The sequence below is a fragment of the Sturnira hondurensis genome, unplaced genomic scaffold (genome assembly GCF_014824575.4).
Source record: "Sturnira hondurensis isolate 20B ecotype Veracruz unplaced genomic scaffold, ASM1482457v3 Scaffold0007406, whole genome shotgun sequence".
Lineage (NCBI taxonomy): Eukaryota > Metazoa > Chordata > Mammalia > Chiroptera > Phyllostomidae > Sturnira > Sturnira hondurensis.
Genome location: NW_028080037.1, coordinates 4,984,675 through 5,001,094, shown reverse-complemented (window position 1 = coordinate 5,001,094; position 16,420 = coordinate 4,984,675). Strand labels below are relative to the sequence as shown.

Sequence of the window (16,420 nt, the reverse complement as noted above, 5' to 3'; positions counted from 1 at the left end):
ATACACAGCTGTGAGCTCTGTGTCCACCCACCCTTCCTTCCCTCCACTGCCAGGGTGGCTGCTTCGTGCGGTCTCCTGGCTTAAGAATGGACGGAGAGGCTGAAGAGGGTCTTCCTTCTTGGCATTGGGTGGTGATGGTAATAACAACACCAGCAATAACAATGACAGCCACTGTGTCCTGAGCATTTACTATGTGCCAGGCACTCAGCCGAGGACTTTACCCTCATCACCTCATTTAATCCTCCTAGGGGGACCAGGAGGTAGGTGTGCTTTTCCAGAAGGGGAATCAGAGGCTCAGAGAGGTAAGGACAGTTACTCAAGGTCAGCACGCAAAGCCACGTCCACTGTAATGAAAATAAAGTTCCCACGTATGGAGCTGCACGGGGAGCTCCAGGTGGGCAGGGCCCACGTCTGCTCTGCTCCGTGTTGTGCCTCCGGTGCTGTAAGCGGAGCGGCTGGCAAAGAGCAGGCCCTCAGTATCTGCTGAATGAACCGCACGGGCTGCTGCTCTGTGCCACGCTAGGCACCACGCTAGGTGTTCCCCCTTCCCACCGAACCCACCCGACAGGCCCATAATTAGGTGAGATCATTGTCCATGTTTTACAAGTAGGGAAACGGAAGCCCAGAGCAGTCAAGTGTGTTATGGGAAGCCAAACGGCAGGACAGGCCGTGGCCCCACTTGCAGCAGGGCGCTTCAGCCTGCAGTCCCTGCGGCCGGCGCCCCTCCGGGCATCACTCTTCCCCCAGATCTGAAGCTCTGTGCCTGTTCCCCTTCAACAAAATTACCCCTCTGAGGTGCCAGCTTCGGGACCCTGGCCAGGAGGACCAGGATCTTGGCTAGTGAGGGTCACTTGGGCTGTCCTGGGGAACACACCCACATTTCAGCTCATCCTCTCAGCTCAGAACCTCTCAACCCAATGGCAGCAAAGACCGTCAGCTGGTTTTCACTCATTAGAGCTCAAGCCTCGAATGTTTTTTTTTCCAAACCTTTTCAATTTTTAATTAACCCTGCTTCTGGGTTAGGAGCCAGGGATCTAGATTCAGGCTTTACAACCTCTCTCTGCTGTGTGACCTTGGACAAGTGGCTTGACTCCTCTGAGCCTACATTTCCTCAGCTGCACAGTGTGGGCAGGATGGCTGCACCTACCTTCAAGGGGGCTGAGGGTATCAGTGAGCTTGTTTCTGGAAGGGACTGAGCACACTGACCAACATGCAGGCACCACCCTGGAGAGAGTCCCACAAGGATGGTGGCCCATGCCTGAAACCCACCTCAAAGGCTACCCCTTCTGAGCCATCCCTCCTTGCAGCCTTTCTTCTGCTGTGCGTTCTGGCTGTCCACAGGGCTCGCTGCACATAATAGGTGCTCAGAGAATAAGCTGATGAACAGCCGTAGCTGAAATGCCTGACCTCCCTTCGCAAAGGGAGCGGCTGTTTATGGAGCACCGACTGGGCACCAGCACGCCAGATGCTCTGCTTTAATCCTCTTCCAGCTCCTACCCACCAGGAGCAGTGAAATTCAGAGAGGTGGCCATGGGGAAGGGGTACCGGGGACAGAGGAAACGGCATGAGCGAGGGTGTGACAGGAAAAGTGGGGTGATGCCTTCTAAAGTTATCTACCACCTGTGGGAAAATCTGCCATCCTAAGCTTTTCCTTTCTATGGCTTACACACTCTTATGTTACCCTTTGGTGCTCTCCTAACCCCTATAGTCCCAGTCGAGCAGAGGCAACGGAGGGGAGGGAGGTGAGGACAGGCAGAGACAATTTCTTGTTATACTGAAACCCTTATTTCCGTATATTGACCTACGAAGGCGGTTTATCCACTAGATGGCGGTACAACGAATCATTTGGGACAAACGCAAAGCCAATTCTTAATTTCCCTCACTACTATATATACTAAAGTATATTTCAGATGGTTCAAAGATTCAAATTTTTAAACATTAAAATCACAAAAGTACTAAAGAAACCTATGACTTTGAGCTGAGAAGAGCTTTTAGAATATGACATGAAATCCAGAAGTCATGAAGCAAAGTAAAATTCCTTACTTTTTACAAACATATTTTGAATGCCTGCTATGTACCCTCTACAAGAGACATTGTATACAAAGTTCAGAAACAAAAGGCAAACCAGGGGAGAGTACAGGAAACACGTTTACCAGGACAGAGGTTAATACTCCTACCACATGGTGAGCATCTACTACAAGTCAGCAAGAAAGAGATCTCTCTGCTAGAAAAATGGACTAAGGGCACAGGAACCAGTGATTTGCAGGAGAATAAAATATGAGTGGTTCAAAGCATACAAAAAGACATTTAGTATAACTGATAAATAAAGGAGCACAAAATCAATCAGAGAGAAAAAATTCATATTCTTTCTGACCACAGATCCTGAGCTTGTGGCCAGTACACGGCTACAACATTTTTTCCTTCCCAAGTTTCCTTCCTTATCCTGTGAACTACAGAGCACAGTACTAGTAAGCTGTGTTTTCAACTTATACAACAGCTACACACAAGAGTTACACACAATGAACCAAAATTACTCAGGATTTTCAATGGCACGGAAACATGGATGCTCACGCTGGGGGAAGGGAAGGGAAGCAGGTGCAGAATGGCACCTGCAGAGTACAGGGCTGTTCTGAAACAGTACAAGGGGAGAGGGCCAGGAAGAAAACAGCAGAATATTCCCACTGCTTTTCTAGTAGGTAGTTGTCATTCTTCCCTTCTACTTTCTGTATGTTCTGAATTTGATAGTGTGCAGAGGTGACTTTTATAATTGGGGAGAAAAATTTTAAAACCTTAAATATCATAACGCATTTTCCTGTTCCACAGACTCAGTAACCCTGTTGGCTAAACGGCTCCCTTCATACCCTCATACCCTTCACAACTGACAGAACCTTGTGAAATCAACAGCAAACGCCTGTGACCCCATAACCCACACCCTGATGTCAGCTTTGCAATGGGCCTCTGATCACTAAGCCCTCCAAATGTGTTCTTGCACAGCCTATCAAATCCTCAGGTCACCTTACGAGTAGATTCTATTATTGTCCCTCTGCTAAAGACACAGAAACTGGAGTTCAGAGAGGTTCAGGCCCCTGCCCAAGGTCACACAGCTCAAAAACACTCCAGCTGTGCCTGCTGCTGGAGCTCCAGCACCTGAGTGGACCAGCCTTCTGCCTCCCAGGAGGAGGAGGAGGAGGAAGAGAAATGTCTGCCAGGATTTGCTGTCTCCTGCCTCAGCTTTTAAAAAACCAACTCGAAGCAGAGAAAACGTTTTGGGGCACTCACCTCTCATCTCATCTCTTCAGCAATGTTCCTCCAGCATGCCCTTTTACCCTGCTCTCTGCTCGTTTTGATTTTTTTCCCTTTTCTTTTCTCTATTTTGTTTTTAACTAATCACTTAGTTAACGAGTCAGCTTGTTGAAGCTTGGGTCGGCACCTAGTGACTCCACGCGCGAGGAAGAAATCAGCCGTCACCGACACAGAAGTCAGAAAGGTTTAAATCAAACCATCTTCCACAACAATGACATTAATTATGCTTTTAACACGTTTTACTGCTTTTTTTCTCACTTCACGCCACATCTGTGTGAACAATATCCACAAGATTTACGGTTTTCTTTCGTAATTACAGACATCCAGGCTGCACACTTATCAAAATACTTGCTGAGCAATCACGCTGCATCGCACGCTCTGACAACGATTTGTGTTGGCAGCAGTCATTCAAAACAAAAATGTTGAATCAGGACTTGTGTGGCTGTGGAGGTGGGGGGGGAGGATTTTGACAAATAATTTGCCTGTCAAGAAATATAAAAACAGGAGAGTGCATTCTGGCAAATTTTCCAGGAGTGTTATTTTTATGGAGGGGGGGGAGGCGTGCGTGTGGTGAAGACAGCGAGCCAGGGAGCTCTGAGCACCAAAAACACATCTGACATTTGGTTCTTGTGTCTGAGGATAAAATTTAATGAGAACAAAAATATGTCTTCCTAATTCCCCCAAGAAATCATTAAAACATTTTGTTATTCTTAAATGTCTCCGAATGAATTAGAGCCCCTGAAGGGGCTGTTCGCACGGTACGTCTCCATCAGTTAAGGCTCCTCGTTCTCTAACTCGGTGACAGCTGGGGACATACGTTCCCCCTGCCCCTCCATTTCCGGGGAGAGAGTTAGGAAATCAGATGCGTGGAGTCAGCACCAGGCTTGGAATGGCCCTTTGGGGAGAGGGCAGGAGGGCACGAGGACTTTCTGGAAAGTTCCCGCCTGTCTTGGGAGCTCTCAAGGCCCCTGGCTAGCACTGCAGTCCTGGCCCTGTGACTGTTAACAGCCTTACCTCCATAAAAGTGAGGGTCCCCCAGTGAACCCCCAAAACGATGTCTCTTTTCCAAGGGGAGGTTGTAACCCCCTCCTCACTGTCTAGAACCACTGGTGTTCCCTCAGGTTTGTGACAACAGGTTGGTTAAGTGGGTGACGATCTGGCCGCCTCTGTCGCCAGAATGCAAGCTCCCTGAGGGCTGGGCCCTCGTCTGCATCGGTGGGTTCATGTCATGTTCCCGTGCTAGTGAGTGCCAGGCACACAGCAGGCACTCAGTAAATGCTGTCTGGGTCAATGAACACCTGACAGGAAGAGGGCTCTAGTGGAAAAAGTATCTTTTTATTCAAACAGCCCCTCCTTCCCTTCCTGTGGCTGAGTTGTATTTCTGATTCATTCACTGGACAGTTATTAGGTGCCTACTTGTGTACGGGGTTCTGGGTATACAAATTCAATAGGACTCAGTCCTAGGCTTGGAGAATCTTACTTCTCCTATGGAAGCCAGACACATATATGATCGCGACAGTAGTCACACGTAGCCAAGTACCACCACGTGCCAGGCACACTGAAGTCTCCCCCAACCATATGAGGCAGGTCCTCACATTTTCCCAAATTTATAGAAGGGGAGACCAAAGCTCTGGGAGGTGAATTAATTCATCCACTGTCACCCAGTGAGTAAGTGGTACAGGCAGGATTCCAACCAGGGCCTGGCCCTAAGCCTGGAAACATAAGCCCGAGTCACTGCTGCCCTCTGGTGCTATGGGTCAGGCCGTGTGGCGCGCAAGGAAGGAGCCTGGTGTGAGGACTCCAAGGAGGCGAGTTTGGAGTCTATCACTGAGTTATCTCCAATGTCATTTGTTGCTGAGACTGTGAGTCTTGGGAGACTGAAAAGAATGGGAAATAAGAGAGTATATTTTCCCAAATAACTCTGGTAAGGGTGGAGAGACTATAATTTAAAAGGCTGCAAGGAATAGGGCCTCTCAGAGACGTGTGTGGTATGTTTCTCAGGGTAATAACTGGGCTGCAGACACAAGGCCGGTTCAGCCTCGCGCCACAGGGCACACCATCTGGGGCTGAGGGGACACTCGGGGCCCTGAGGGCTGTGCTGTCTAGCTCCAGTCATTCTCACCGCCAAAGCATTCTTGTTGAGAAAGCCCACGTGGCTGTGCTGCCTTCCCAAGAGTACAGAATCGGGACAGAACACAGGGCTGGGCAGGGGGCATCAAAGGATGCAGATGCCTCTGCAGTCGGCTGAATGGTGGCCCCCAAACACCCGCCAAGTCCTAACCCCTGGCCCCTGTGAATGTGACCTCACTTGGAAAAAGGGTCTTTGCAGTTGTAATGAAGTTAAAGATCTTGAGATGAGATCATCCTGGACTATTTGGTGGGCCCCAAATCCAGTGACCCCAAATCCTTATTAGAGGAAGGAAGGGGAGGTTTGGGACACAGGGGAGCAGAAGGCCAGATGAAGACAGGCAGACACTGAAGTGCTGTGGCCACAAACCAGCCCTGAATCCAGGATGACCTCTTCTCAATCACATCTGACCTTCACTAATCATACCTGCAAAGACCCTGTTTCCAAATAAGGTGACATTCTGAGGTTCACGGTGGACACGGATTTTGGGAGGACACTGTTCAACCTTCTCGAGTTGCCCAAGACAGAACAAACAAGCAACTTTCCCATCCTCAGTACAAAGATCCCACAAACAGCTTTTATTTCAAGTACATTGTCCTGTTCGTAAACCCTCAGCCCCAGTTGACCCCCGCAGCACCGACCCCTGCGGCTGCGAGGAAGCACTTGCGAGGGGGATAGGGTGCTGTCCTGGTGGAGGGGCCCCTCCCAGCTCCGCTCTTCTTATGCAGCTCCCTACACCGTTCTAGGCTTCCTTTTCTGAATCGGTACATGAGCAGGTGGCACAGGATGGGCCATTTTTAAAGAGGCAACTTTTCATACAAGTTTATCAAGAAATAGCACTTCCAGACCCCAGAGGCCTCTCCCAGGAACTACGACCACTCAGTGTCTAACAACGCAGGTTAATGTTTTTTAAATCGAGGTGAAATTCCTGAACATAAAACCTACCATTTAAAAGTGTACACTTCGGTGGCATTTAGTGCCTTCATGATGTCGTGCCGCCACCACCACCTCTGTGTCCAGTCCCAGAACATTTTATCCCCTCAAAAGGAAACCTTGTGCCCACTAAGCACTCACTCCCCATTTCCTGGGCTCCCCCTGCCCTGGCCCAGCCCCTGGCCACTGCCAATCTAATTACTGTCTCTATAGATTTGCCTCTTTTGGATACTTCATGTAAATGGAATCCTACGCCATGTGGCCTTTTGTGTCTGGCTTCTTTCATTCGACACAATGTTTCTGAGGCTCATGTACATTGTAGAAGGTGTCAGTGGTTCGTTCCTTTTCATGACTGAGTCGTATTCCATTGAATGGATAGATTGCAGTTTGTTTAACCATTCATCCACTGATGGACATTTAGATTGTTTCTCCTTTTTGGCCACTATGACTAGTGCTGACAAGTTAATTATGCCTGTCTTCATGTCTTACGTAAAAAGAATCATACAGTATGTGTTCTTTTGGGTTCCACTTTTATTCTACATCATATTTTTGAGGTCGCTGGCACCACATCAGAGGAAACTTTTGAGGTCTTTCCTGTAGCTTTCTCTGTTGGCAGAAGGCACTGGGTACTGTTTGTCCTCTGGCGGGTCAGACAGACTTCTTGGCTTCCCAAGAAAGTTAGAGAGGAGACCTTGCCAGAAGTCCCGCTAAGTTCCCTGGGCTGACATTGGAAGGTGCAGGGGGAAGACGCAGGAGCCGTGTAGTAATGTTGCACCAGACTGAGCAGAGAGGCCGTTTCCCCCATTGCCCCCACCCATGGAGGGCCTGGCTATGCCCGAGAATCTAAGCCTCAACCCAGATCCCACCATGAGGATGCCCCTGTCTAATGGCCTAATGGCTGTTTCTTCTCATTATTTACTCAATTATGGAGCCCAAGCATGTCTTACCTGGTGCTTCAACCAACTGCTTGTAAACACTCAAGAAAGCAGCCTCGGCTTCCTGACTTCTTTTACTAAGGGCCACCACCTTTGGAAATAAAAAAAGTCGCATGTTACCATGATAGCTGAGTCTACAAGCAAATCTGATCATTTTATTCTTATGCAAACATGGGATGGGGAGGGGAAATGAAGGTTAGAAGCAAGATGTTAAAAAGTTCAGGTTCACATTACAGCTCCTCTACTGCATTCTGGCTGTGTGACCTTGGGCAAGTTACTGTCCCTCTCTGATCCTCAGTTTCATCATCTGTAAAATGGGAGTAAATAAAAGAACCTAATTCCTAGGCCTATTGTGAGGAATAAATGAAGATGCATATAAGCAGTTAGCATGGGGCACAGGGTCAGTTATTAAGTTATTATTATTATTCTTGTTATTAAAGGGCCACACTGGGGGGTTTAAACATGGTATATGTTTTGGAGAAAAACGAGATACATCTGGGGAATATTTCTTGCAACTAAAAATTAAAGAAAAATCATTAAATCTCTAGTAAGATATCAAACAGCTTCAACAAATGTCAAGGATGCAAGAGATGTATGACATGGTTCCTGGTATACCAAAGGTGCTAATAAATGCTTCTTGCCTGGTGAATGCATGGGTCACTAAATAACTCAGAGGTGAAGACCCACATTCACGCACTCATTCTCTTGTTCACAGGCTTGTCTTGTTCTGCCAGTGAGACTCTGTAAGGTGCATTTGGGTGAGACACAGCTGGGCTTGGCACCACATCGAGCCACTCTGGGCTCGGGATTCTGAGCTCTGGCCTCAGGCCCTTTGGTTTAGTCCTGGGCCTTCCTGGCTTGTGAGCTCTTGGCACCCATGAGCCACCATCCCTACCCTCCTGGAGGACATTCTAGGATGGGTATCTCCCTTTGTACCTAATGGCTTTATATTCGGTACAAAGCACCACAGACCTCTCAGCACCACAGACCTCTCCACCTGCGCCACCTTCCTAAACGATGACTCTGTTGGAGCATCTCCTTGTCAAGCACCCTCTTTCAGAGTTGTACTTCTGTTAGGAATCCCAGTGATGCCAATGAAGAGGGTGTTTACACTGAGTTCCACCCCCTGGAAGCAAGCTCTGGGAGCACAATGCTGGGTGCACAGAAAGTGCTCAATGTAATTTGTTGAAAGAACAAATCCAGGCGGGTTGCACCAACTCCGGGCCCTGTCCAACACCATCCTGGAGAAAGGATGACAGAGGCCAATTCTGAGGGTCCATTCACAGAGGTGGCCAATATGAAGCACAGGCCATGGAGACAGGCCACCTAGTTCAAATCCCAGCCCCACCACTTACTACCTGTGTCCTCTGGCTGGTAGGTCACTTAAATCCGGTGCCTCTACTTCTTCAGCTATAAAATGGGGAGAATACGACAACCTCCTTCAAAGATTCGTGAGAGGATCAAATGATTTAACATGTAAAATCCTGTGCAAAACTCCTGGTGCATTAAGCCCTCTAGACATGTCACCTCTTGGAATGACCTTCCCTTATTATATGGGGACAGGCTCTGCCCAGTGCTGGGTGAGCAACCTCAGCTGTGCTCATGTCTGGTCTCCTATGGAGAGCACCCGCATGCACTCTGGGAAGAAAAATTTGAAAACCACAGTAGTTCCTCTTAAGGCTTCCAATACAGTAGCCATGAACCTCATGTGGTTACTGAGTATCTGAAACATGATGAGTCCAAATGCAGATGTGGTATCAGTACAAAATACCATATTCTAAAGACAGTATGAAAAAACAGAATTTACAACAGCTCACTGATATTTTTTATATTGAGTACATGGTAAAGTGATGACATTTTGGATATCATAGGTTCAACAAAATCTATTATTATTATTATTTGTCACCTGTTTACTTTTTTAAATGTAGGTACTATAGAATATAAAAATATATTCATGGACCACACAGTATTTCCATGGGACAGCACAGCTTGAAAGTCTTACAAGGTCTATACTGAACTCATTATTTGAGAGGGGTGGAGAGAAATGTATGGTGGATGTTGAGCAAGTGGTTTTAAACAGGCCAGTTACAAAAGCTCCTTTAGGTTTTTGGTTATTCTGAGAACAGTCTCTGATCCTTTGCCTTCCAGAGTGAATGAGTCTCTCATTCATTCAACAGACATTTCCTCAGCGCCTGCTACGTGCCAGGCACTGGGGGCTGAGCTCTCAGAAATGAAGGATGCCACTGGATGCCGCCTCAGGCTCCACCCTCAGGGGACTCCCAATGGGGAGACTGACATCAAAGCAGATTCTCCAGATAATTCACCAACTTCAAGAGCTAAATGCTTCAAAGGAGTGTGTCAGTCGGGGAACCTGACCCAGTCTGGTGGGTAGCACATCAGGACCTGTCTCCCCAAGAAAGGAAAAATGGTGGTAGAGAGAAAGAATGTTCTAGAATCTAGGCAAAGAAAAAAATCACTAAGTGTGGGCAGATTTTATTCTTTCTGAGATGGGTGGGACACAGTTCCTGCTTTGGGGACTCATAGCTAAGTGCAAGACCCAGCTACGCCCCAGAGGGACCACAAAGTGGGAGGAGGTGATGCAGACACCAGGCCTCCAGAGTCACACAAGGAGAGGGCAGGCAATTCAGGCGGGGTGGGGGGTAGGGGTGGGGCGCAACCCTGATGGGCTAATTCTAATCATGATAAATGTAATATTCAGAGTTTACCACGTGCCAGATGCTCTTACTGCGCACAATCATATCTCTCCACAGACATACTGATCGTTGAAGGAAGTTGCGGTCACGATCCCCACTGTACAGATGAGAACACCAAGGCTCAAGGAGGCTAAGTGACTGGCCTGCAATTACTCAGTTAGTGATTCGTAGAGCCAGATTCACTCCAGGTCTGGAGGTTCCAATTACTGGTCTGACTTTGAACACTGGCCCTTTTCTCCTGGGTGGAAAAGCTCTCCCAGGCAGCAAACACAGTCACGCGGACCTGCTGCCCACCCAGAACCCAGGAAAAGCCATGAGAAATAAAAGCAATTCGTCTCCCGACCCCTGGGTGGAGGATTATCTAAGAGCGGTCGGCAGAAAGCCCAATGCTTCGCCTTCCAGCAGTCCATGCTGAGCGGAAGTGGTGGCTGGGGTTTGGGAAAAGGCGTCAGAGTGTTCCATGGACTTCTAAAAGGAACTCTGGGCGGAAGTGGGGGCAGGTGCCCAGAGATTCCGTTACTGTTTCCCTGTCCCTGCCTGCAGTGCCCTGTACTTTCCATTCACAGTTCATGACGTGGACTGTGCCTGTCAGTTTGTAATGGTGTGTTGTTTGTGTGTGACTCCTTATAATTTGGTCTCCCCACTGGAGCTGTGCTGGTGAACACATCAGCTGCTAGCACGTGGCCGATGAGCACTTGAGATGTGACAATTTCAAACTGAGATGGGCTCTAAGTATAACGTGGTATTTCTAAGTCTTAGAATGTAAAACGGGTTGTAAAATAGCTCAATAAATTTTACATTGATTTTATATTAAAATGATAATATTTTGGACATATTGGATTAAATAAAATATAATATTAAAATTAAACTCACCTGTTTCTCTATACTGTTTAAAATGTAGCTATTAGAAAAATTAAAATTACATGTGGCTTGCATTTTATTTCAACTGGACGGTGCTTCGTAGATCAAGAGTTGGCTAACTATGGTCCTTAGGCCAAACATGGCCCTTCCTGTGTGCGTATAAGTTTTACTGGAACACAGTGGGGGACATTCTTTCATGTATTGTCTACGGCTGCTTTCATGCTACCATGGCTGAAACAATAGTTGTGACAGACAGCCAGGCTGCAAAGTCAAAAATATTTACTGCCTGGCCCTTTAGAGAAAATGTTTGCTGATCCCTTTTTTATAGGTTATCTAGATGACTACACAATATTTTCTTCTCTTTTTTTAAAAGAAGATTTTACTTACTATTAATTTTTTTTTTAGAGAAAGGGGAAGGGAGGGAGAAAAAGAGGGAAAGAAACATGGAAGTAAGAGAGAAACATCAATTGGCTGCCTCTTGCACGCACCCTGACTGGGGACCAAACCCAGAACCCAGGCATGTGCCCTGACCAGAAATTGAACTGGGGACCTTTTGCTTTGTGGGACAACGTCCAACCAACTGAGCCACAACGGTCAGGGCTGGACAATACTTTCAAAAGCAGAGATCAGAAAACATCCTGGATTGGCACGCAGTTTGAATCGGTTCAAGTTTAGGGCTTCCCATAACAAACGTGGGTCTAGAAGAGACAGCCATTTGGATGTTCTGCCCCATCCAGCCTGTTTCTCAGTGATGACCCTGTCTGTGTCCTGGCCAGTTCTGAAAGCTCAGAGCCCTGCTGACTGCTGGGCCTAAATTTCATTTAGTGTCTCCTGGCCTCAGTGTGTTCCTCTATCAGGTGGGAAGAAAAATTTCCATCTGCCTAGGAATCTACTAGACAGGAATGAGCTAACACGTGGCAAAGAGTCCCACGGAAGACTGCACAAAGTTTTCTAGTATATCAGATAATTCTTCTTCCAACCACGTTGGAAGGATGTCTTTTCCACGGTCTGCAGCTCTCACGCATTTCACTCGTGTGCCCAGAACAGGTGAGCTCGGCATAAATAAAAGGCCATGTGTTTCTGTGCCAGGGCTGGGTCCTACCATGCAGAAGGGTGAGAGAAAAGTGTTCAAAATGACAGATTTGGCTTGTGACAGGCAGATCTTTGAAGGCCATCTGGGGGAGGAGGAGAAAGGAGACGTGGAGGAGGAGGAGGTGGCGGCCAGCTACAGACACCAAGAAGGTCACCATCAGAAATAGCTTAGCGTCTGACGGAGCACGCAGCATTTCCACCACCTGCTGTGATAGAACGGGTGACAGGGTTTGGTCCCCCACATGGAAACAACAGGTGCAGAGCCAGTTAAGCCAGAAAAGAGGCAAAAGCCAGTTCTAGCTGCCTAGCTTTCATCTATCGAGTGGTTAAAACTGGCCAATGTGGGGATGCCCCCACCCCACCCTTGAGACTGAGCTTCCACAACTGTCTGAGACAACAGTGACACCTGTCGGCTATTGAGAAGGGCTCCAGGCCCAGATCTTTTCAAGGACCAGCCAGAGCTTCTGGAACCCGAACATGAACTGCACTCAGTGCTGTGTCTTGGGGATCCTCCCAAAGACTCGAAGACACAAGCACAGCTCTTACTTCCGTTCTCCAGAAGGAGACACTGAGGTTCAGGAAGTCAAGCCCCTTGGCCATGATGAAGGAACCAGTTAGCGGCAGAGGTGGTATCTGCGCCCAGAATCCTCTCATCCCAGACCTGCTCCTAGAAAACCTGTGCTTCTCCCAGTGTGCTGCAGCCCCGCGGGTGTGAAAAGTGGGATGTGTGACCAAGTGTGCACACGCTTTCTGAGTGGACATGTATAAAATATGTCAACACGTCGGACACTTAGACAAGAGCTGCAGGAAAAAAATCCCCCTCGCCGTGGCTCAGCCCCATGTTTTCCCAAATGCATTTGGCCACTGAACTTTTTCCTTCAGAAAATAAACCTGGGCACTTGGGTTCCATGACACTTGGGACACTTTGAGAACGACTTCCCTTCATCACAGGGTTCCGGGCTCTGGGGAGGGTGGAGATGGGGTGGGGGGATTTGATGCAGCAGAATTCCGAAAGAAACCAAAGACCGATGGGCGGTTGAGAGGAGGCGGGTGCTCAGAGGATCTCAGAATCAGCACCTCTGAGGAGGAGCCCAGATGACTGAGGCCTGGGAGAAAAGGAATCAGTCCAGGAGAGCAGGGGGCACCTTAACACCCTCTGAAGCCTTCCTCTCCTACTGGAGTGTGCGGACCTGGGAGTGCACCTAGGGGACAAAGAGGGGCAACCAGAATGAGGGGAGACATGGAGAGAAGAGGGAATGGAGAGTGACCATTACAAGCAAGGGGGCACAGAAAGCAGGGGATGCAGAGAACTTGGGGGTTCCCAGACACGGGGGAGCACAGAGAAGAAGGTGGGACATGCCACAAGAGCAGTCTACAGTTACCTGAAGACCTTTCAGGTTATTCTGTTGAGAGGAACAAGTGTGTTCCGGGCTGTGAATATTCCAGAGGTGGCGGGGGTAGGGTGAGGGTGGTGGCAGGGTGAAGAGAGAGGGTGGACATTTCTATGAGACTCAGCCTTAGAAAGTTCTAAATTCTCAAAACGACTACCTTATGAGGTACTGCGCTCCCCATCAGAGGAGGCATCCAAGTACCTAACCATCCATTTGTGAGGCTGTGAAGGCACACAGGGAGACCTGCACATGGGGAGGTTTGGCTAGATTCTCCAGAAGGCTCAACTCTCACTTTAAGAGTCTAGGTGACAGATTATTTTTCCTTATAGTAACATTCTGATATTACTATGTAGTGATATTCTGATTTAACCTGACTTCATTCCAGGTAATATGGGATAGCATTTGCCTTGTTTGGCTAATATAAGAATTGTTATTAATAGTAATAGTAACTACTAAGCACTGACTATGTCAGGCACAGTGCTAATGGTTGGACACACAACAATTCACTTAATTCTCATAAAACTTTCAGGGGGGTTGTTACTACCTACTTAACAGATGAAGATACAGGGCACAGAGCGGAGGGTCACAGGGTGCTGAAACTGGGATTCAAACCCGGCTTAGCCGAACTCCAAAACCTACGCTTCTCACCCCCGCTTGGGACTGGGAGGTTTATGGAAGGGGCTGGAATGTTTGAAACAGCTGGAGAGGCCGGGCTGGCAGGGGACCTGGGCTGAGCTGTCTCACAGTGAGTCCGAGCTCCGTCCACGTGCAGAGTGCCCCAACCTCCTCTGCAGACTGGCGCTCACCCCTCAGTTAGCCCCCGACGAGCACAGGCCTGTGCTGATGCCAACTTTTTATCTGGATGTCGTTCCAGTTCCCCAGCCAGACTGGGAGCCCCAGAGGGAGGGACTGGTATTTTAAAAAATGAAATAAAATACTGCATGTGCAGTGTTAACACAGTGCCTGCCACGTCACAGATGTCTAATAAATTAATTTTCTCAGTGAATATTTATTGAGCATCTCCTAAAGATGAGGCTCTTCTAGGCCCCAGGCCTTCGGTGTTTCTAGAAGACTGGCCCAACCCACGCCCTCATGGAGCTGACATTCTAAAGGCAGAGGCAGGCAATGAAGTCAGTCATGGTAGAGGGTGTGAGAAAGTGAGCAAGTGTGAGAGGAAAATAAAGCAGCGAGGAGGACAGGCATCTGGAGCAGGGCACCCAGTGGGGCCAGGGAAGGTGCGTGGGGAGAGTTGTGTGGAGATCTGGGGACGGGTATTCCAGGCAGAGAGAAGAGCATGTGCAAAGGCCCTGGGGCAAAAGTGTGTTTGGCTGGTTTGAATGACAGCAAAGAGCCCACAAGTAGGAGAAGGTGAGTGAAGGGGAGGAAAAAGAGAGAGGTTCAGGGTGGCATAGGGCAGGGGTGGGACCTTGTAGGCTGCTGTAAAGATTTGGAAAGGTTTTTTTTTTTTTTGAGGGGTATGAGGAGCCACGGGAGGGTTTTGATCAGAGGAGGGACATGACCAACATCCGTTTTAACAAGCTGCCTCCAACTGCTGTGTGGAGAATGGGCTGGGGCTGGGGTGGAAGCAGGGAGACAGGGAAGGCAGCCCCTGCAACAGCCCCGCAAAGCAAGGACAGCAGCTCAGGGCAGGGTGGCGGCGGTGCAGTTGGGAGGGGCGCTCAGGCTTCGGCTGGATTCTGCATTCGATCGCCTGATTTGCTCCTGGGCAACACCGAGTGGATGTGGGGAAGGGTGAGAGGAAGAGGGGAAGTCAAGGAGATGCCACGGTCTGGGGTGCAAACAACTGGATGTTTTCGAGCTGCCACTGCTATGATTTTTCCCCGTCGGAGTCCAGGGTGGGACAGGTGAGCAGTGGACATTACATCCACACCGATGGAGTAAACGAATGAACGGACACGCTGAGGAAGGAAGGGAAGAGGCTATATGAGCTACTTCCGAACTACAAACTTAAATAAAACCCCGCATGTAGAAGACGACAGAATGACAGCCTCCAAGTAGCCCACACCAAGCTGCATTCAGGGAGGCTCTGCGGAAGCCTCACCAGCACTCTGACGGGGCACTCAGCGGGGTGGGGGGCAAAGCCCCAGGATTGGGGCACACAGACCCCGAGGGCTGGGGCACATGTCTCTGGGAAGCCGACAGCAGGGTAGGAAACAGGAAAACTGGACCTGGGAGTGAGCAGACCCGGGTTCTGGTTTCAGCTGGGGCCTTGCATCCCTATTTGCCTTCGGGCAAGTTACACTCCCTTTCTGAGCCTCAGTTTTTCCATCTGTAAAGTGAAGGTGCTGGGCTTGAACCCCTTCCAATTCAGTTGTGCAATGACTAATCTCCCCAAGCAGACAGACAGACAGACAGACACTCGCCTCCCCACACCTCAGTCTGCAGCCCACTGAGGTTTTGATCAAAGACAGTGCAGTGCCTTTCTCTCCCGTGCCTTCCCCTCCCCCAGCAGACCCACCCAGGCCCGCCGGGGGTCTGCCGGGAGACCGGGAGCCAGGGAGCCAGGGGAGAAACACACTGTGCAACTGTATTCTAATATTTGTAATTATTCCCAGGCTAAAAAAGGGGCACAGAGCAAAGTGTTTTCAAATGTCGGCATTAATGAACACGTTTTATCCAACATAATACAGGCATTTCTGTCAGGCTCCCTGAGATCCTGTGAGCGACACCCCACACTGGGCTGGCTTTCACGGCCTGGAAGCAGTGCAAAAATGAAATGTCCCACGAGCGCAAGCTGGCAGGCCTGCTATTAGCAACAGTATAATCATCAATTACGTCCAATCACAAACTACTGATTTTATAATTATCAAACGGAGTTCTAACTTCTCACCTCCGCTCAGTGGCAGCTAATACAATCTTTCAGTTCAAAAAGGAAGGTCCCCCCCCTTTTTTTCTTTCTTTCCCTTTTCCTCTTGTTTGCTTTCTCTCACTCTCTTCTGGGAAAAAGAATTTCCAGGCCTCCGTGTAAGACTGCATTTAAATTGCTTGTCACTCAAAACAAAGGCGAACCACTCATTTGTAATTCACCAGCCACCTGAACAG

The 16,420-nt window shown here is 48.7% G+C and overlaps 1 protein-coding gene across 1 annotated transcript in view; it reads right to left on the bottom strand.

Moving 5' to 3' along the window:
- Positions 1 to 16,420, bottom strand: part of CUX2 (cut like homeobox 2) — an 84,900-nt gene that overhangs the window by 43,319 nt on the left and 25,161 nt on the right. The window contains exon 4 of the mRNA XM_037052599.1: positions 7,312 to 7,390. Coding sequence (XP_036908494.1) covers positions 7,312 to 7,390 — 79 coding nt within the window. The remainder of the gene's footprint in view (positions 1 to 7,311; positions 7,391 to 16,420) is intronic.